Raw genomic sequence first — 21,748 nt, forward strand, 5'->3', positions numbered from 1 at the left:
TCAAATTCTAAGTAATTTTGAATTTGAAATACTTTCCTAATTTAAGATAGCATACTTTAGGAAAGTTACTTAAATTAAATCTAATTAGGTTTCTAATTGGATTTGATTTAATTTAATTATTCCTAATATTTTGATCTCAATTAAAGCAAGAAATTCAAATCTCAAATGTCCCCTTTTTTTCCCTTCTCGTTCTACATCATTTTGATTTAAACTAGAGCAAATACAACACTTAGATCATCATCTATACATGCATTTTTTGGAAACATGCATGAAACTCAATTGCATCCAACATGTGATACCACGGTTCACTTGGGATTGGGATCCAATCTATAAAAGATTGTATCGAATCAATTCAATAAAAGGTTGGGTTAAGTGATAGTGGTTATAGTTTGATTAACAGAAAAAGCACAAACAACCATTCATATGTAATCAATTTAGCCTCAAAATATCATATTTCTCTAATCTAATCCCCTGACCATAAAAACTTGATCCCAAATGATCCCTGAGTAGAAATCCACAAGAATTGGGATACAAAATTGATATCAATATAGTTTTTCAACTATAAAAAATTGATTCAAATATAACCCCTAAGAGATCATTTGAGATCAATTTTGTATAGTTGAGAGACTAAATTAGAAAATGATATACTATAGAATTAAAATGGTCATATACAATAGTTAGGAGACCATTTTAACTTTTTCTTGTTTGATTAATGATGCTAGTGAAAAGTCAAACTTAATCAATCTAGGCCATGTTCATATTTGGCTTATACAACAGAATGAGCATCCAAACTCTATTCAAGGTTGGTTTCCTTATTATCGAAGGAACCGAGTTAAAGTCAATAATATGTTGTGCTTAACAAGTATTCACAAATAGAACCCAATAGGCAGCCTATATAATATAGGCATCACAAATGTTGATCAACCACCAATATGACTTGGCAAAAGAGGAATATAGCAACACTAAAACAGATTAACGAAAATGCTAGCATCACAGGCTCGACGATTATATCAACAAAATAATCATGTTGATATCTTTTCTAAAGCTATATAGGCTGCTACGTCACCTATGTTAAAAAAGGGGCTGCTTTATGGCCTACAAACAATAAAACATCAGAACATAGGAAGCATCAGATGAGGAATGCAATAATCAACATATCGAAGAAGTCAGCATTTACGCTTCATTTTTTTTAAAAAAACAAGCTCTATTGATGTCATGAAAATTAGAAAATAGCTTTACGTTTTGCTTCATTTTCATACACTGCCTCCAATCAACATTACAAAGACAATAACCTTAAAAGATGAAAAAATATAAGAACAACACGAGATGATACCATACCGTGGGAACATCATCTCTTGTATAAACTACAAAATCATCGGTCATCCTATTCATCAGAATTGCGCTATTATGACAATCCGGACATATTATTGGTATTGGTTCTTCCATAGCAACTCCTATAAGAAAAGTTGAACAACAGCCTAAGGAAATGCATACAAATACTTATATAAATAGCAAAAGACAGGTTTCATTTCCAAAGATTTTCTAAATTTTCCCTTAGTTGATATGCGGTGAAAACATCATAAACTTGATGGACAAAATTTCAACAAAATGTTGGATGAAGTTAGAGCCAAACTGATCACTTCAAACAATCAATATAAACCACTAGCTGATGTTCATCATCGCCACAAGCTATTTCAAGAAGGTGATCTTGTTATGGTACACATGTGCAAAGAACGTTTCCCGCCTAGAACTTATTCTAAATTGAGATCACGTGAATTATGCCCAATACGTATTGTGAAACGTATCAATGATAATGCATGCATTTTTTATTTTCCACCAAACAAATTTACCTCCTCTACTTTTTGATGTATCAGACATTTATACTTATCATCCACCTGATGTTTCTGAGACACAACTCATTTCCTCTAATACGAGTTCTTATGAGGCCGATGACTATCCTATTCCAGCAGCACACCACAACCTTTTAGCCTATCTCCACTGCCACATTATTACACTTTCTGTTATTATTTTCTACTTATGCTATGCCATATCTTTCTTCAGCATTTTACCATTACTACCACATTAGTATTATTATCTGGCTTGTAGAGGATAATATATATAGGTAAAATCGAAAGAACTGGAATAGAAGAAGATATATAAAGTAACTTTGCTTTTGGGAAATTCTCCTATGTTTTGATTCTTTGTAGGTTCCTACGTCATAAAATGATTATAAAAAACAATAAATAGGAAGACAATTACAATATTTTCAAAATAAAAAAACGGTTAAACTACAACCAAGAGCGCCAATCATTTCTAAAGAACAGTGATAGTTAATTTATTTTATAAACAATGAAGTTAAACTGACGTTATTGAAAGATATAGAACAAACGTTCAATTAAGTACACAAATCACGTCATTTCAATAAAAATAACAACACAAGATAGAAAAAAAGCCAATTTGCCCAACAATAATAGATATGAAGAATTAGAAGTGCCGGAAGCAATATTTAAAAAATAACCGGAATGTTCAGCATTTGTTTCCAAGGTTTCATCAATGGCAATGGAAAGGGAACGTTTCCTCCTTATCTGGCTCCAGACCTGGAAACATAACCCAAAAAAAACAACAACAAAAACCAAAGGATTCGATTGAATAAGTTTCACACCAAAAAAAAGGCCAGTAAAAGAAAATAGCAGCTGTTCAAATGCCTCATATTAAATGGATTAAGTCAAAAACCCAATGTCTCCGATCCTTATAACAAAAATTCAAATTTAAAGGACTAGGGATTGCGTACATACTTCAGCATACCATTCGCTAGCAGTTAGCAAAGTCACTTCATCATCAATGGCATCTGCATCAATAGCTGAAGGAACCGTCCCAGAACCATTATGCGACGCTGGGTGCTCATCCAGCAGATCAGTAGGAGCAGCACTTTCCTCAAACTGCCTGCTTTCAGGAGAAACTTCGTTTAGATCAATGCTCAGTACCATCTTAGTCCGTTTACTCTGCCCTGCGTTTCAACCTCACGGTGTTCTCAAGCTAAACTCAGCAGCAATAAGCCCCCAATCTTTCATAATAAGAAAAAAAAAATCCAATTTCATATCAATAAAAACAATAAAGAGCAGATTTCCCTAACATCCAGAACAAGAGCAAGTATGCCATGAGTAATCTCTCGGATATTAAAAAAAATGACAATGATGCATTAACGATTTAATAAAAACGATCAAGATAAACTAAAAAAAGGAGCATAAGTGAAAACGCACGAGATCAAAATTCAAAACCATGCAATAATGCAACAAATGATGAAATTTTCCTTTCAGAAAAAATACAATAGTCAATCAAAATACCATCACCATTCGTCATGCAAATGGAACAAAGACAAATAATGAAAAATACGAAAACAGCTCTACGATCGCCAAAACCCCTGCAAAAAACAACCGAAATAGCAAAAACCCAAGAAAAGCACATCGGAAGAAAAATAACGTGAAGCCGTTCTCCACAAACTGAAGCAATAGAAAAGCCTCGACGCTCGGAGCCGAAAAGGTACGCACCCGCGCAGCGGTGCCTTGGTGCAGGGGAGTAGGGCTTTGGATTCGAGAAGCCTTTTGTTATAAAGAAGCTTTAATTTCGGTGAAATCTTTCTCCGACGAGTTCAAATATGAGAAGAATTATCGCGCAAGTCGAATCCGTTATCCGGGCTCTCTCTCCCTAGGCGTTAATTCGCCGGCCGTTCTCCTTGCAATTAGACCTTGCAAGGCGAAGATTTCTGCCGAGAGCGAGAGCGAGAGCGAGAGAAGGGGGAGTCTCTTTACAGATACATTATGTCATCGTCATTTTAAAAAAAAAAGCCTTTTGATTCATTGGAATCAATCTCGAACGTTAAAAGTGTACTGCAAGATGCTTTAAAAACCTGTACATAGGGTTGCAAGCCAATCAAATGTTCGACGAGATATTTATTGCTCGGTTCCATTTAAACTTATTCGTAATCGTTCAATTAACTAAACAAATAAATTTGAACAATATTCACTAATGTGTTCGTTTTATTTATGTTCATGAACAAAATCATTTGAAGCTTGTGAACAAGCTCGACATTAAGCTGGATTCATGTGTGATTCAAAACTCATAAATAAGCTCGATAAAAATGGCTCGAAAAAACTAATTATATATGTTATGAATTTGGTTGTACAAAGCTCGTTTGTTAAGTTAATGAATATTTAGAAGTAGAGTTCGTATATAGCTCGTTAAGACTTGTTTGTTTAAAGCTCAATAAGTACTAAACTAACCGAACATTAATCAAACATGAACACTCATTAATTTAAACAATCCCAACATGAACACAAATAATAAAGCTCGAATCAAACACGAAACAAACTTGAACAAGCTGATAATAAATGAACTCAAATATGAACACTCACATACTCGACTTGGCTTGGTTTGTTTGCAGTCCTACATGTATAAAAGTTGTAAATTTGAGGAGGTTCTCTAGCTCCTCTTCTAGGAGAGATTATTATATGCGGAGTCCGAACATAGAGAATCGTTCAATTTTGTGAATGTGAACAGTAAAAACGCATTGGTGAACAATGATTGGGCTTTTATTGTTCACAGTTACAAAACTGAACGATTCTCAACCCCTGGACTATTGCATGTAATAATCTTCCCACTTCTTATAAAGCCTTTAAAGAGAGAAAAAAAGGGCCCTTAAGACCATTTGCCCGCCAAAGGAGTATCTTCATATTTTTTGTGAAAGTATATGAGAATAGCAATATATTGAAAGAGTTTGTGTTGATCTCATATTCCTATGTTGTTTCTAGATTCTATACACTAGCGTCTATCTTGCTTATAGGCATGGATTCCATTGAGAGTTGATTTGGGGGTTCAGAGATAAGAGGGGATTTTATGAGAAGATTTGGTGGAAGAATATATTCTCATCATAAATGCCAAAAAATCATCAAGAAAGATGAACTTTTGAGGAGATAGGCTGAATGGGGCTAAGAAGCCAATTGTATATAGATGATTTTGATAGGTCAACAAAGCATGCTAGTTTTGTATTGAGCATATCAAGAAGGAAAAAAAAGGACCTGGATAACTTGGAGATATATTTAGGAAAATGTCTCTAATATGCCTTAAAAGAACAAAAAGTTTTAAAAAGGATTGTCAAATCTAACCAGGTTTAAAAGACATAATCAATACATACAAAACTAAGGATCTATCTAATACTCATATCGTTTATTAAAGCTTCATTTAAGGCATTTTTTATCACAATATTTTCATTAATAAAAATTGATTTAGAAATCAGTAAAAAAACTGTCACAAATGAAAACCAAGTAAAATAGTGCTGATGAAAATGATTGAATTATTAAAGAAATGAATATAATAAATGATATTTCTATTTTTAAAATATTTAATAAATTACAACTTAGTTAAGTTAACCCTCTTTATATAATGTTGATACAAATTGAAAGCATCATATCTTAATAAAACTACATTACCATCCACCAATTCTATTATCCTCTACTTTAAGATTTAGTTCAGTATAATTTTTTAATTGCTTCTTAAAACAAAATTTTATAAAAAAATTAAAAAATTTTGTACTAAAATTCTATTTTAGCCAAACGAGAGCTAAATGTCACCACTTCTGCAAACTCAAGTACGATCTTAGTGAATTCCCAGCATTTTGAGCGTATCCACCATTAAATTTTCTCACGAGCAAGAGAGATTATTACTTTTGAAATTCCGACCCAAAAAAATAGTTCAATTTTGTGACTGTAAATAATATAAGTATAATTATTATTCACCATAACACTTTTATTATATTTCTACTGCATTTTTACTTTTCACAATCACAAATCCGAACCGTTCTTTACGTCCAAACTCCACACATATCAGCACAAGAATTATGCTCCTATCTACAGATCATATTACATAAATTTGAATTTCAAATAAATAATAATAATAATAATAAGCCTCTCTGCAATGCGCCCTTCATATAATAAATGATATTTCTATTTTTAAAATATTTAATAAATTACAACTTAGTTAAATTAAGCCTCTTCATATAATGTTTATACGAATTGAAAACGTCATATCTTAATAAAACTATATTACCATCCACCAATTCTATTATCCTCTACTTTAAGGTTTAGTTCAGCACAATTTTTTAATTATTTCTTAAAACAAATTTTAGTAAAAAAATTAAAAACTTTTGTACTAAAATTCTATTTTACGAGCAATAACAAAGCCTTCCCAAATGAAATTTCAATGTCACCACTTTTGCAAACTCAAGTACGATCTTGGTGAATTCACAGCATTTTGAGCGTATCCACCCTTAAATTCTCTCACGAGCAAGAGAGATTATTATTTTTGACATTCCAACCCAAAAAAATAGTTCAATTTTGTGGCTGTAAATAATATAAATATAATTATTGTTCACCATAACACTTTTATTATATTTCTTCTACATTTTTACTTTTCACAATCACAAATCCGAACCGTTCTTTACGTCCGCACTCCACACATATTAGCACAAGAATTATGCTCCTATCTACAGATCATATTACATAAATTTGAATTTCAAATAAATAATAATAATAATAATAAGCCTCTCTGCAATGCGCCCTTCATCAGCATGAAATCATGAAAATAACATCAATCATCTCAAACGATGAAATGAATGCCAGCAATTAACCCTTTTGAGAATGCTACAGTTGTCCACAAAATAATTTGTTACATGCTGTGAGAGAAATAAAATATTAATTTAGAATTTATTATTAAAAATTTATTTTCATAATTACCACAATCTAAGAGAGCTATAACAATCATTAAAAATTGTAGAAAAACCATTTCGATAATCATTCAGACAATAAGTCAAACATTGGATTCAAAGAAGAGGAACACATATATAGACTTTTATCCAAACTCACTTCCATAGTTAAAACTAACAATTGAAAATCAGAAGCATTTATGAAGAACATCACAAAGTTTTAGTACTATACTATATAAAGACCCATCATCTTCCCTTAGGCTGAGGCGTAGTCGATCAGACTTCCGCCGGTTTGGTGGAGCATAGCATCAATTTCATCTCCATCCTCCATTTCGAGCTGGAAAAATTCAACGTGCGAGATGAACAGCACGAAAATTGATATATGAATACTAAACTAAATGTAAATTGTCATTTTTAAGATAATAAAAAACATATTTACTCATTAAATGACTAAAAAAGATCCAAAAAACTGAGAATTATATCAAAAATTAAAATCTTTATTATGTAGAAATTTATAAGAAATTTTCTCTATTTGTGGATTCGAATGTATCTGGGGCATATAGATAATTGAACAACTTATCCCTCTCTCAAACACAAATTTTTATTCTGTGTGGAGTGTGGAGTCTGGACATCGTCCAGAGACCTAGAAAAATGTGCTATGTCACCCCAAAAGTGTACTGCGCTCAATACCGAGCGTGGTACCGGACGGTTCTCTTGTCCAGTGTCCACACAAAATAATCTCTCCTCAAACATAAAGGAAAAGGGAAAAAAAAAACTAACCTCATCGGGCGTTTGTTCACCACGAAGCCTGCGGCCATCAAAGAGAAAGGCAATAGAATTTAAATCTACAGACTGGCGATCACAGTAAGCATTCATGAGCTTCTTAAGCTGTGTGCTGCGTTTAATCCTGAAAAATACCTCATTGCCATCCTGAAAAGGCATACCATAGGAACCAAATATTTGGGTGAGGCAAAAAAAAGGGAGAAACTTCGGCCCTTCAGCAAAGCACCAATAATTAATGTTATTAAAAAAAAAATTACATCAAAATTTGTGGCAGCAAGCAAATAAAATAAAGATAGCGAATCAAATGAATTCAGTTAATATTATGGATAAAGTACAACACATCAAATATAAAATTGAACTGGCAACCTCACAATAACCCTACAATTGATGACAAAACTATAGGCACACGGCACTTGACTGGTCTGACAAAATTAAATAAATAGGTCTTGTTCAGGCAAACAGAAAAAGGATTTGAAAATGAAAGCCCAACCTTCGCCACAATGAATAAAAAATAACAAAATATACCATTTCTTAGTCTAATAGTAAATTAGTCTGCATGACATCTCAAAATTGCATGCTAGGCATGACTGATCATCATGCAGGTTTTTTTAGTATGCATGATTCATATCAAGGAATGTTTTGGTTTCATAGAACTACAGAGAAAAGAATTTACAAATAAAGTTATTTTTCTAGGTTTCAAAACATGAAAGAAGAATATCATGGACAAATTTTTAATTTGTTTTCTTAACTGTTATAGCCAATTTTACAGGAGTTTACTTCATATTGCCTCACTGATGTCACAACAAGATTTACATGAGTGCTTAATTTACTACTCTTCCTATCTCCTCCAGTTCATCTAGCTTCCCCTTCTCTGAAATATTTTCCTTCATCTCTTCTGCTTCCCTGACATCACTTGCTGAGCACTAGTCCGCGCAACTATATCATATTTAATCAGAACCCACAAAAAATTTCAAATCCAGAAAATTAGAATTTTGATGGAAGAATCGATAGACATCATCGAAAGAGGATTTTACATGAATTTTGAGATGAAATGGTTCATGGATTTCCCATTGCATGTGCATGCAGTAAGTGGGAAAATTTTAGATTAGCATTTTTCACCTCACTTCAATGGCTTTTCCTATAGCAATGAAGATCCTCTTCTTTTTGTTCTCCCATGTTGGTTTTTTCTCTGGATATAAATTACAACAATCCTTAAGATTATGCCATGGTTTTTTGAAGTAGCAATACAATGATCTAACATCTTGCTCCTCTATAGTTGGACCTTCAATCTTCTTCTTTCAAATAATATAAACTGCGCTTTTTTCGAGAGGCAATCATCAAGGATAACTGAAAAATCTTTAATTTTCTGCATGGCTTTCATGAAACCCCACAACATATTCAAGCATAAAAATTGCTAATTCAACAAATTGTATAATTGATTGCTTTCTAAGTTTTGTATAGTATTAAGACCTCAATTTTTTTCCATCAAACTCACTTTTTTCCCTCTTTTTATGGAATTGAACTTTCAACAACATTTAAGATTTGATCATGTCAAGATTAACATTATAATATGAATTCCACCACACTAAACAGTGTGTGGAAACTTCAAAAAAGCAAAAGCAACTTTCTTTCTATCAACGTACTCTTTAACCGTGAAATAAATTTCTAAAAACTCAAACAAATCATCAGTTGCATTAGCTTTGATTATTCCATCAAGGTATGGTTATTCAATCTTATCTCGACCTTGATAGCAAAGGCTAAGTTGCTAATGCCACCTTAGAAACAAGAACTTCAAAGCTAGCCAACATAGTGGCAATATTATTAGCTATCAACATTGCCACTTATTACTTCAACAAGAGAGAGAATCTTCAATTGTCATTAATCTCTCCTCAGGCAATATATCTCAAGTTTCATAAAACCACTCAATCAGCAATAACATCATTCTCAGTCCTTAATTAACAATTTTTTCCAAGTTGGAACTACACCTCTGATACCAAAAACTTTTTAAAATATAGAGTGGAACACCTATTGGATTTGTTAGAAAATTGCTGGTTTAAGGAATTAGAATTTCTATGGAGGCAGTGGTGATAATGGATTAATTTCCTAATCTCTTAAGCGGAGAAAAGGCCATCATCCACCATGGAATTCATGCCCTAGGATTTTGGACCAAGCTTCAGAGGCGTGCCAATTAAGAGAATAGGGAGGGAGTTCTAGGAGGAGCCTCAACCAAAAATTGGGGAGAGAAGTGTAGAGAAAATAACAACGAGTATTTTTCTAGAAGAAATGTCAGAACTCTATTCCCAGTTCAATTATTTCATGTTGATTACAAGGAGGCTTATTTATAACCTTAATTGATAAGGAACATCTTAGGTATTGGTGAGATATTGCATACGACACTCTCCTTGGCACAATTCAAAATGATAATAAAAAATGATATAATTATTAAGGAATTTATATAGAAATTAGATTGCATGGATAAGGCTACATTCTTTTTAGTTATTATTTAAATTAAAGAATAAATAACTCTAAATTTAAAAGTTACTGTGCAAAAAAGACAAGTTGTATTTATCAAATCTATCTAGTATATCGTTGAATCAACATATCATGAAGTCTTCTAATCATTACATTCTCTTCTTAATATTAAAAAAAATAACTAGATAATAACTTTCTCCTTCTTGATTATTGAAATGCTAAAACAATTATAAATTTAAATATAAATACTTGATGGATAAACAAAGATCATGTGTACATCTTTAAAGTCTATCACGAGGTAAGAGCACAATTTCAAAATAAGGCTCTCTAATATATCTTCGGTTATCTTCCTGTTTGATGCATACAATAAATTTAGAAATAATTTTTTTTCCATAATTATTAATCGATATAAATTAATCTTCAAATCAATATTAAAATATTTTAGGTCTTTTAAATTAGTAATATACTTTCCCAAAAAATAAAATTAGTAATATAATTTCAAACAGTTACTTTAAACTGGTAACTAAATATTCCAATATTTAATAACAGCTTAAATTAATTTCTATTTAAACTTAGTTCTAAACATTTTTTTTAAGTCTGTCATGCACATGATAAATTATAAATCTTATCCCTCTTAAATAGATCCAGTCAACTAATGAGTCTCAAAAATCAAAATTTAAGAACTATTACAATAATACTTTTTTTAAATTCTGTATGTTTCATAAGTTTACTTTCTCCCATATGTCAATTCAGTCTATCCGTCAAAAAACTCAAATGGATCCTCTAACAAATTCCATCACTGCAAATCATCTCCATGCATGAATATCATCGAACATCCTGAATGAACAAAAAAACTAAGAAAAACAAAAAATTTATTTCTTCAATCAAAAATTTTGATCTCACCTGCATCATAAAAACCCATAGCATCTCGCGTTATGAAAAAGATGTCAAAAATTACAGCCATTACTCCGATCACTCCAAAAGCCACAAATATCATATTACCTCAAACCAAAATTAAAAAAAAAAAATTAAATGTAAAAGACACAGCATGAGATCGGGAGATTTCACCTGGCCTTTAACCTTGAGATTAATGTGCGCAGCCTGGTCCGGCTTCTTGTCCTCCTCCTGACCAGCGCCCGACATGCTTCACCCAAAGCACTTCGCTGTCTACCTCTGCTCCGCCTGTAGGATTAGGGTTTGCAAGGGCTTCCTCCGCGATTAGAAATAGACAGTGAAGACTGTCAGTCTCCGAAGACTCACTTAAGGAACACTTCTCCGGAATTTCAGAATTGGAATTAATAGATATTTCGAGTCCGCTGGTGTCGATTGCGTACTCCACTCCTCGTCTTCTCCAACCGATAAGCCATCAAGCCTCCATAAAGTGGGAATTAAATACATAATACCCATTTTTAAAATATTTATAAAACTAGCATTCATATTATTTTTTTAACTATTTAATTCATCTATTTATATGCACAATTAAAAATTTGTTAAAAATAAATATTATGAGTTAACAGTATTTGAGATTTGAGAATCTTAATATTAAAATGAGAATTGGAGAAATACAAATAAAAATGTATTAGTTTATAAATATTTCAAAGTGTAATTTGTAAATAATTAAGATTTGAAAGATAGAATAATTTATATATTGGATATATAAATAGATAACTTTTCACTTTATATGACAAATTCTCCAAAATATAATAGTCAAATTATAAAATGCATCCTACACCAATTTGTTTTGTGAGATATATTCACTTATCATATATTTAAAATTATAAGCAATTTATATTATATTATATTATTTATTATTTATTCATGACTCATTTATTTAACAAAATTATTACATTATTTAATAAAATAATATAAATACAATTTTATATGCTTTCTTAAAAAATAAATGTGTGGAACTCAACGTCAAATATTTACATAAGAAAATCAAATACAACAAAAAAAAACATTAATTGGATAAAAAAAAATCAAATAACAATTTTCAAGCTCACTTTGTTCAAACTAATTTAAAAGGATTTTTTTTGGTAAAATGAGGGCAGAGCCCAAATTCATTTCACTATGTAACATAATTACAAATTATAAACAAAGAGAATCACAAAAAGTACACACAACTATATACTAAAAGGAAGAAAGTACACCCATATGTATACCCAATTTAAAAAGAACATACGTAAGAAAGAAAGATAAGCCAAAGGGGGCCAAACTCAAAAAGGTTCAGAATGCTCGAAAATGGGCATCCCCAAAAACGAAAATGATAACAGTTCCCCTAACAACCCAAAGGCCTTCCACGAATATAAACAAGATTGAATGTCATAAAGTCCACACAGGAGATGGAGCAGAAGATAACATGCCCAACATTCATCATAGTCCGCCAACCTCAAATTCGTGTAGTAAATGAGAGAAGAACCCATCATGCAACAAAAATCAAAGGTAGTATCAGCAGCCCAAACCAAGTAACAGCAAAAAACCCAAACCAAACAGCAAGATGGGTCCCCAATGAAAACAACAGCCATACATAGAAGTGCCTAGTCTTTGAGCCAGAAACACCCAAAAAAGAAGCCACAAGTGGAGTATCAAACACTCACACAATAACCAAAACAACATAAATGACCACCCAACATAACTCCAACAAAAGGAAACATCACCCAGTGCCCAAAAAATAGAACCTGAAGAACTAGCAATCCAAACATGCCATGAAGCAACAAGAAGGAAAATAATAAATCAACAAAGAAATTGCTTAGGTTCATTTTGATTTTTCCATTTTTATATTTTTAAGTATGATAGCCTTTTTATTTTTGTAAGAAACAATATATGAGCTACAAAAGCTAGAGCCAAATCTTTTATCATTCCTCTCCTCCCAAATGAAAGAAATAAAGATTGCATGAAATAATAATATAGTAGAAACTTTTGTTAGAGACCATAATAGTATGTGAATTCTCCACAAATTGAAACACCTAAAGCAGGTTGGGCCTGAGGAAAAAAGCAATCCAAAAAGTAACAAAATTGATATAATATAAAAGAAGAAATCACGCTCAAAACAAATGAGTGTGACACTCCATATTGGAGGATCATAAAGAGCAAAGTTTTACGACAACATTATGCTTAAGCAGAATGATAGTGATTTTAAGCCCTTCCAACTAGGCCATCCATGTAAAAGCAGAGAAATGAAGTGTATACCTTTTGTTCCATAGGAAATTATACCAAGAAACTTGGGCAAACACAAAAATCAGAAGAAAAGATACTAAAGGAAGGGTGCCTCCTGGCAGCTAGAGAATGTTAGGGGAGGAAACCTCAATAATTGAATTGTTAAGAATGAGGTTGCATATACATGGAGGTAAGAGCTCTCAACTGATGTTGTTGATCATGCTATAGAGGGGAATGTGCGGGAAATGTCTATTAAGTTCATGCCCAAGGATGGTATGCAATGCACAGTCCTCACACCATGGGTCATAAAGAAAGGAGAGAACAATTTTGAGACACCTTAAGTGTAATGTTGTCTTTGATTTGATCAGCAATGGAGCAAACCAACTTTCAACAATTGGAAGAGTAAGGGGGAGCGGCTTCCAATAGGACTCGTACTAATATGTAAACCAGCTTGATAGAAGACTGTCATCATTAATAAATCTCCAAATGATAGAGCAAGTGAAGCCATAGTATACAGCTTGGATGGAGAGTATGCTTAAACCACCATGAGTTCTCGGTCGGCAAGCCACTTTCCAAGAGATTGTATGAAGCTTCTGAAAATTGATATCCCTATGGAAAAGGAACTTAGAACAAACCTTGTTAATAAACTTGAAACATCCCTTAGGTAAAATCAAACCCCTTATCTAGTAGGCTATGGTATTCGATATGGTGAACTTCAAGAATTGTATTCTCCTAGCAAAGGACAGCGACTTGGCTATCCAGCCATCTAGAAGATCATAATTTTTTTGAGGTAAAAGAGGAAAATTAGCAAAAAATTGTTTCTTCAAATAAACAGGGTTTCCTTGGTACCTAAAAGAGCTCACAGTAGTAGGTATGTTCAAGATTCTGCATACATCAGTAGCATTAGAGGAACCATAAGAAAAAAAGGATATAGTTCTTCTCATTATTAATATATAAACCAGTCACCCGAGAGAATGAGGAAAGAGTATTTTTTAAAGAAAAAATATTTTCAGTTGTAGCCTCCCCAAAGACAATTAAGTCATCATTATAGATAAGATGAGATAAGTTTAGATTTCCCAACTTTATGCCCCTAAAAAGCAGGGGCAATAGAATTATCCAAAAGATTTGAAAGAACATCCATTGCAATGTAGAAAAGGTATGGGAAAAAGGAGCACCCATGTATGAGGCTAGAGGAAGACCCAATAAAGCACTCCATAGCACCATTAAAAGAGAGAGAAAAATGAACATCTTCAATACAAGCTTTCACATAGAAGACAAAGTTAGCATGAAAACCCTTAGCACAAAAAAGCCAAAAAATAAGAATTCCATAGAGATAATGTCAAATGCTTTGTGAATATCGAACTTAGCACAAAAATAATTCATAAATGAAATTGTTTTAAACTCTCTCAAAATTTCAAAGGCAAGCAAGATGTTATTAGTATAGATCATTCCCTTGATGAAATCAAATTGCTCGGGATGGAAAATGTGAAGCATAACATGCTTCATCCTAGTAACCAATATTTTTTTCATAATATTGTAAAATACATTGCAAAGGGAAATGAGTATGTAGTAAAAAATAGCCTTAGCATTGAGAGATTTTAGGAATGAGAGTGATTGTAGTGGCTTTGAAATATTTAGGCAACGAGGAAGAGAGGAAGAAGTGCTTAATACCTCTGCAAATATGAGCCCGAGTAATGTCCCATTTATTTTGAAGAATTCAAATGAGTACCCGTCAAGATCAGAAGCAGAGTTGGGAGTAGCAACAAAGATAACACCCCTTGATCTCCTCTTCACTAACATCACTATCAAGGTGGCCAAAAGAGGACGAGGGACATAGGTGCCAACAAGAATGAGCGGGAGGAGGAGGCCCATGGGAGCCTATAAGAGTTGAACAAAGTTTGGAAGTGGTGGATAATTGCAGAAGAAATATCCCGGGGAGAGGAGAGGGTGGCAGCCGGAGTAACCAACTCATTAATGGCATTCCCATTATGCCTCACCTTAATTTCTTATAGAGAAAACCATGTTCATCATCACCATTGGACAACCATTTCTCCTTAGCTCTTTGGATGATCCAAGAGGACCAAGAAGAGTGACACAAAGCCAATCTAAGATTGAATTCTTTAAAAGTAGCACATAGAGAGGGTCTAGAGGATCATTATGAATATTTTGTAGGCAAGAATTTTGAATTTAGAGGAGCTCAATTGGATCCTTAAAAATGCTATTAGAAGATGTCCAATATAGATAATTTAGCCTTCTTTTCAAAATCTTAAGCTTGCTAAAAGGAGAGAAAATAGAGTCATCATAATGATTATCAGTCCAAACCAAAATAGGCGAGTCCCAAAACTGAGAAAACTTAAGGTATAAATTCTTGAAAAGGAACCTATGATTAAGTGTCTTGACATAGTAAGCCTTCGTTAGTTAGAGAGTTAATTTTGTGAAGAGGAAGATTCAGTGGCAGAGAGGTGGTCGGAGCCGCTGAGGAAGAGGAAGGATAAGCTTAAGTCGACTCACTTGCCACAATGGGTGGCACCACCGACATGGGTGATTGGAGACCCAAGAGATTGTGATTAAAGATAAGGGATTAACTATTGTTCTCATTCCAAGTGGAAGCCCTACCACTTTGTGGGAGCTACAGAAGAAGGAACAATGGTATGAGGAAGAGGTTGGGGGTTTGTTGGGCAGAGGTTGGACTAGTGGTTGAATGAACAACATCAAACATAGTAGGAAGGCTTCTAATCATATTAGATCTTAATGTTAAAGGTTTCCTCTTTGAGCATGATATACACTCCATCCAACATGGAGAAGGATTTATCCACTTCAACACAAACACGGGTAAAAGTAAGTCTGGTCTCGATTGCAGTTAGAACATAAACAACAATGAACTTTCCAAAGAAAATAGAAATTATCGAAATCCCATATGGGCACCAACATGCGAGGGGGAGATAAATGATTTTGATCCAAATAAAGATGGAAGAGAACTCCTCTTTCATGGGTCTAAATAAAGGGCTCTATTTTGTAAGATGAAAGGTTTTCCTGGAAAAAATCGAGGGCCACCCCACCAGACAAGCTCATAATCTTCTACAACAAGAAGTTTCAAGAGAAAAAAGCCATTGTTCAAGGAAAGGAAGGTGAGAGTACCTTTTAAAGGCCAAGCCTTACACATAGCCCGAGAAGAGTGCTTCGTAGAAGGGCCTTCAACCAATGGCATACCAGACAAGTGAGAGTACCCATGCTTTGGACGCGTCCTAAACTATGGAGTCGACAGTGCATGCACACTTCTCATAAGGAGGGTGGAAGGTGAGGGGGTTGGTGGTGGAGTTGCGGTCGGAAAGGATCCCAAACCAGTTAAGGGTGGAAGCACATGAGGGGGTTGGGGTGGGGTGGAGTTAAGGGCAGGGAACTCAGAAATGGTAGGAGGAGGACATGGGGAGAGGGTTAAGGGAAGGGGAGGAAGCCCTTAGAAGGGAACCCATGAGCGACAGAAAGGGTTACTAAGCAAACCCTAGCAGAGTGGTGCATAATCTCCTTCTAAAAAAAGGATGTTATTGGGCATTTAAAGACAAAGTTAAAAGGGATATTTAATTTTATATCTTTATATGCCCAACTATGTCAGAAATTTGTGAAATATAACCATTGCTTATTTTTTTTGAAAAATATGCATGAATGTTATGTTTAGATACAAATACCTCTAATTTTGAATAAAACATGTGAAGCCATCACGGAGCATTGCTATGTGACCTTCATATCATATAAGCTTTTCAAACATTCTTCTCCCATATTCCTTTTATTTTCTTTAGCATGTGTTCAAGTTGTGGCTATTTTTCATAACAACGGGCTATCTCTAATGATCTTTTGTGAACGTCATTAATATTATTCATTTGATTTATTTATGAGATGATAAAATATAGGAGAGGAAGGATGTTGTTGTGATATAAATCCTAAACCCTAATATTTGTATGTATTTTATAAAGTCATAATATCTTGATATACATATTAATTATTAGGAACATATTGGAAAAATAATATACCATTATTCAAATCATGTATTGTGTTGGACAAATCATTTAATCAATATTATATAATAACAATTTTGATATACAATATGTCAAAACATAATGATTAATTTAAGTGACTCAGTAATGCCATCACATATATATATCTAAGGACAATATTCTAAAATTATAATATGATTATAAGTTCATATTTTTTAAAATAAATTAGAATAAGATTTTTAGAATATATGTGAGATATCAATGTGTGTAAAAGTCATGATATACAATATGTCAAAACATAATGATTAATTTAAGTGACTCAGTAATGCCATCACATATATATATCTAAGGACAATATTCTAAAATTATAATATGATTATAAGTTCATATTTTTTAAAATAAATTAGAATAAGATTTTTAGAATATATGTGAGATATCAAAGTGTGTAGAAGTCATGGAATTGCAAATAAATTTTTTGCTAAAAAATATAAACTATTTCTTTATTATATATAAAATGGAGCCACCTAAATCACGGAAGAACGCAAAAATAAAGCCCGAAGAACCGACCCTTCGTTCTCATTCTCCGACTTCAGCGAGAACCGAAGAATGCCCTCTCAGCTGCCCTCCCAAACCCTTCCTCACCACATCCATCATCACCACCAACACTGCCACTGCCACTGCTTTCCGCTGCTGCACCGGCATCACCATCATCACCTTTTATTCACCAAATTCGACACTTCTCCCCTACTCTACCCTTGTCCTCTCCATCATAACCATCATCATCACCATCACTTAAACAACTGCTCATCCAATCTTCATCTCCTCGCAATCAATCCTCGCGTAATTTCATCTATTCCTCCAAAGCCATGCCCGGTCCCGGCAGGCTTCTTCAGTGGCTGCCCAACTGTTTCAACGGCGGTGGAAACCTTGGTTTCTGAAAGTGGGTATGTGCTATTTACTTGAGATTACAATAAAGATTGAAGTTTGTCTATGTTCCATTTCATTAATATTATATAGCAATATTTTTTTTTTTTTTTTTCATTTAATTGATCATGGTGGTAATAGGCATTCCAAATTTTATTTTTGTTGAGTTTTTTTGGTGGTATACCACTCAAAATATATGTGTTAGTTGATAAATCATTCAGTTTTAAAATTTAATATTATCGTTACACCACCATTATAAATTCATACAAAAATATTCTGTCAGGTTTTTCAACCCTTAAATACATTTTTAGCTTAGAAAACAACCATTCTCACAAATTCGTCCATGTCGAAGTGGAATCCTCAAAGAAAATTCTGAGTCAGGTTCGGTCAGGTGGTTAAGCTTTCAAGCTTGTAAATCTACCTAAACATAATTATTGATTGGATCAGATCAATCGGATTATGTTAATCGTTGAGCCGATGCTATGGTTTGAGCCCATGGTCTTTTAATGTTGAAGTATAATAGTGAAAGTTAAGTCAGCAACATTTTAGTATATGGATTAAAGTGTTATAAAAGCAATGTTTACAATTATGCTAATTTAGTACTAAATTGTAGATTGAATAATAATTATATTAGAAGACGATAGAAGTAGCATTTATTGAATTAAGTTAATCACACATTTACTATGAAACCCCTTAGGTAAATGAAGCTAAACTTTAAACATCATCGAGGCATCTTTTAGTGTAATGGTTGAAATTTTATTCATGAAACTCTGCAGTTAAGCGTGCTCATCCCAGAGCAATTCTGAGATGGGTAAGCTACTGAGTAGTTACACCAACAAGACAAAACTGTGAGGCTCCAGACCAAAGCGGATAATATCTTGATTGTTAAGAATTTGGGCTGTTACATTTACTTAGTTGTGTAAATTAGGATAGAACTTGTACCGACTAGATTGATAGGTAAAATTAGTGTTTAATCATAAGGAAGAAAAGAAAAGGAATAAATCTATGATAATGTGAATAGAAGGTTATTAAAGATTTGTGCGGAATAAGTTCAAAATCTCTTGCAATACTCAACATGAATGAGTATAAATGATGGTTTATATATAAATCTTATCTTAAAAATTTAGTATAAGGCTGATGATAAGATGCCGTTTGTAGGTGTTGTTTATGGATAGTGCTGTTCATGTTGACATACCAGGATATGTTGTCAACCTTCAAATCACATACCTTTGCTACACATACAACCAGTATGTGATGCTTAAGCCGAAGCTTAAGGAAATTTTCAGCTTAAGGTGCGTTAATAAAATTAAAAAAAAAAAAAAAAGGGAACAGGGATGCCGAATCATGTAAAATTGAAGTTCAAGAATGTTTCTAGCATATGATAAATAATAGAGCATGTGTGCTTGAGCGTACATGCTGCATGTAGGTAAAATATGTGTGTGCATGCACATATATACGGGGCTATATATATATAGTTAAAATGCTTAGAATATAAATTTCTATAATGCTTTTATGTAATACTTCTGACATTGGGAAAAAAGCTTCTTTTAAGATAAAGACACTGATGAAATCACATAAAATAAATGCTAAGTTTATTGGGAATGATTGTTTCTAGAGCTTGATAAAGATTCAAAAGTACTGCTAATTGACCCTCTAGGCTTGGGGTGCCCATCCAGCTCGAAGTTAGTAAATAACTCGTGTAGCAACTCCTGTTCGGTACCTAACAAGCTGAACGTGAAAATAATGTGTAGACTCAATTCATCAACAAACTTAACATTAGCATGGTTTCATTTGTTTTTGTTCAGCTCAATAAATGCTTATTAGTATTTTTAGTATAGAATATTAAATGGCTGTATATATTTCGGTTACTATTTTCACATTGTAAAGCATATTTTTGATAAGGAACATTTAAATCTATTTTCATTTTGATTCAATGCTACAATATCTATTTGACTGGTTCTAAATTTTGCCGTATTTCAAGCATCTTTTATTGGTTAATGACCATTGATGTGATTATGTCTTGCTTACGCCTTGATAGTCAAGCCTAAGCTTCCATGTATTTAATGATATAAATTAGGGTGCAAGATTTCTTATATCCTAGCCTCCTAGGCATTGTTTATAACGATTTTAAGCAAAGGTAATGTCCACCATATTTGCCTTTTTGCTCAGTTCAGTGATGTTTACACGCTGAATGCAATTCTGTCATACTATACTACTTAAGTATTTGTTTCAGTCATCTTTCTGGCTGACATACCCTAGAGCCTTTTTTGAATGTAAGGATTGTTTAGAGATTTCCTTTTAGATTGTATGCATTAAGTAGTTTGTTTTCCATGAGTTGGGGCATCTTGAATTTGACTGAAATTTGAGATATCTCTTAGGTTTTGTTTGGGATCTAGCGGCGTCTAGAGGATCAATTGTATATGGTAATTTCCGTTTCCCTTTCATCAAATAATACAAAGTATATACTATTTTCCTAGTTTTGTGTGGATTTTTGTGGAGCATTCTCGCTGTTTTCCAATGATTGATAGGAATTACATGAGATCTACAAGTGTTTTCTATCAAATTAGTATTAGAGCAGCTTTCTGGACTGTTTTTGGGGCTGTTTTTGTGAATTCCTGCAGCAAAATTTTGTCCGAAAAAGGGTTTTTGTTGTTTTTTGGGCCGAGATCCAGAATTTTGAGGCTAATAAAAATCCGTATATCTAATGCAGCCAAGGAAGTGGATGCTTTGGAAGAACGTCTTGACGGGGAGATCGGACAGTTGAAATCAGAAATTTCATATCTCCACACAAAACTTTCAGATGTCAAAAGTCAAATTTCAACCTTCCACGAAAAGATTTATGGAAAATTTTCACTTTGGGAGATATGTTGAAGAAGTTGCTCGAGGGTCAAACCCAAAACAGCGTTGTCAAAAGCAAGGGAAGTCTATTGCAACCAAGGAAGCGGGGAAAACTCCCCTAGAGCCTATTTCTAGGGAGGGGAATATTGATTCCTTCGGACGTGTCAATAGGACAAATACGTCCATAGTATGGGGAGAGGGTATGGGGAGAGGCGGGAGAAGGTAGGGCAATCTGAGGGCTGAATTTGAAAGGAGAAGGTGAAAATTTGATGAAAGGTTTGGGTATGAACGTAGAAATGATGATTAAGACACTTGGGGGGAACCACCCCCTTGAGGAATGAGTAATTATGAAGGGAACAGAGGGAATGGAGGCGATCTGAGGGCGAGGAAGCTGAAGATGACTATTTTTGAGGGAGAGGATGCCCATGGGTGGATCTACAAGGTGAAAAGGTACTTTATTGTCAACAGGTTGACGGAGGGAGAGAGATTGACGACAGTAGAGATGTGCTGGAAGGGAAAGCTTTAGCATGATACCAATGAAGGGATACAAGGCGACCGATACGGACCTAGAAGTTGTTTAAGGACTAATTGTTGGAACGTCTCCAAACCAGCAGGGAAGAGGACTTTTATGAGCAATTCTTCGATCTGATGCAGGAGGGGACAATGGTGGAGTACAATAAATAATTTGAGTACCTTGCCGGACGATTGGATTGACTTTCAGAGATTATACTGGAGGGAAACTTTATGAAGGGACTGAAACCAGAGATCCGCTCATCAGTTAGAGTGATGAAGCCTCGTGACTTGGGAGATACTATAGAGCTAGCTC

General features: G+C 33.7%; 3 protein-coding genes across 4 annotated transcripts in view; 1 reads left to right on the plus strand and 2 right to left on the minus strand.

The window, feature by feature from the left end:
* Window positions 1-717: 717 nt before the first annotated feature.
* On the minus strand, window positions 718-3,999 carry LOC110103983. Of its 2 annotated transcripts, none has more exons than XM_028700698.1 (4): window positions 3,549-3,999; window positions 2,796-3,007; window positions 2,519-2,597; window positions 718-1,454 (listed from the first exon to the last, which is right to left on the minus strand). In XM_028700698.1, the coding sequence occupies exons 2-4, from the start codon at window positions 2,985-2,987 to the stop codon at window positions 1,294-1,296; spliced, it is 432 nt and encodes a 143-aa protein (XP_028556531.1). In that variant the 5' UTR covers window positions 2,988-3,007; window positions 3,549-3,999; the 3' UTR covers window positions 718-1,293. The 2 variants fall into 2 exon arrangements, with proteins under 2 accessions (XP_028556531.1, XP_028556529.1); XM_028700696.1 differs by having other exon boundaries at window positions 722-1,454; window positions 2,796-3,064; window positions 3,549-3,979.
* Window positions 4,000-6,822: 2,823 nt separating this feature from the next.
* On the minus strand, window positions 6,823-11,284 carry LOC110103991 (small ubiquitin-related modifier 2). Its single transcript, XM_020832911.2, has 3 exons — window positions 11,081-11,284; window positions 7,538-7,687; window positions 6,823-7,094 (listed from the first exon to the last, which is right to left on the minus strand). Exons 1-3 carry the CDS (start codon window positions 11,153-11,155, stop codon window positions 7,014-7,016), a joined length of 306 nt encoding a protein of 101 aa, XP_020688570.1. The 5' UTR covers window positions 11,156-11,284; the 3' UTR covers window positions 6,823-7,013.
* Window positions 11,285-17,698: 6,414 nt separating this feature from the next.
* LOC110103988 (probable magnesium transporter NIPA2) overlaps window positions 17,699-21,748 on the plus strand; it is a 30,445-nt gene continuing 26,395 nt past the window's right edge. Inside the window, exon 1 of the mRNA XM_028700704.1 lies at window positions 17,699-18,104. Within this exon, the coding sequence (XP_028556537.1) occupies window positions 17,767-18,104 (338 nt within the window). The 5' untranslated portion in view covers window positions 17,699-17,766. The remainder of the gene's footprint in view (window positions 18,105-21,748) is intronic.

The sequence above is a fragment of the Dendrobium catenatum genome, unplaced genomic scaffold (assembly GCF_001605985.2).
Source record: "Dendrobium catenatum unplaced genomic scaffold, ASM160598v2 fragScaff_scaffold_142, whole genome shotgun sequence".
Classification (NCBI taxonomy): domain Eukaryota; kingdom Viridiplantae; phylum Streptophyta; class Magnoliopsida; order Asparagales; family Orchidaceae; genus Dendrobium; species Dendrobium catenatum.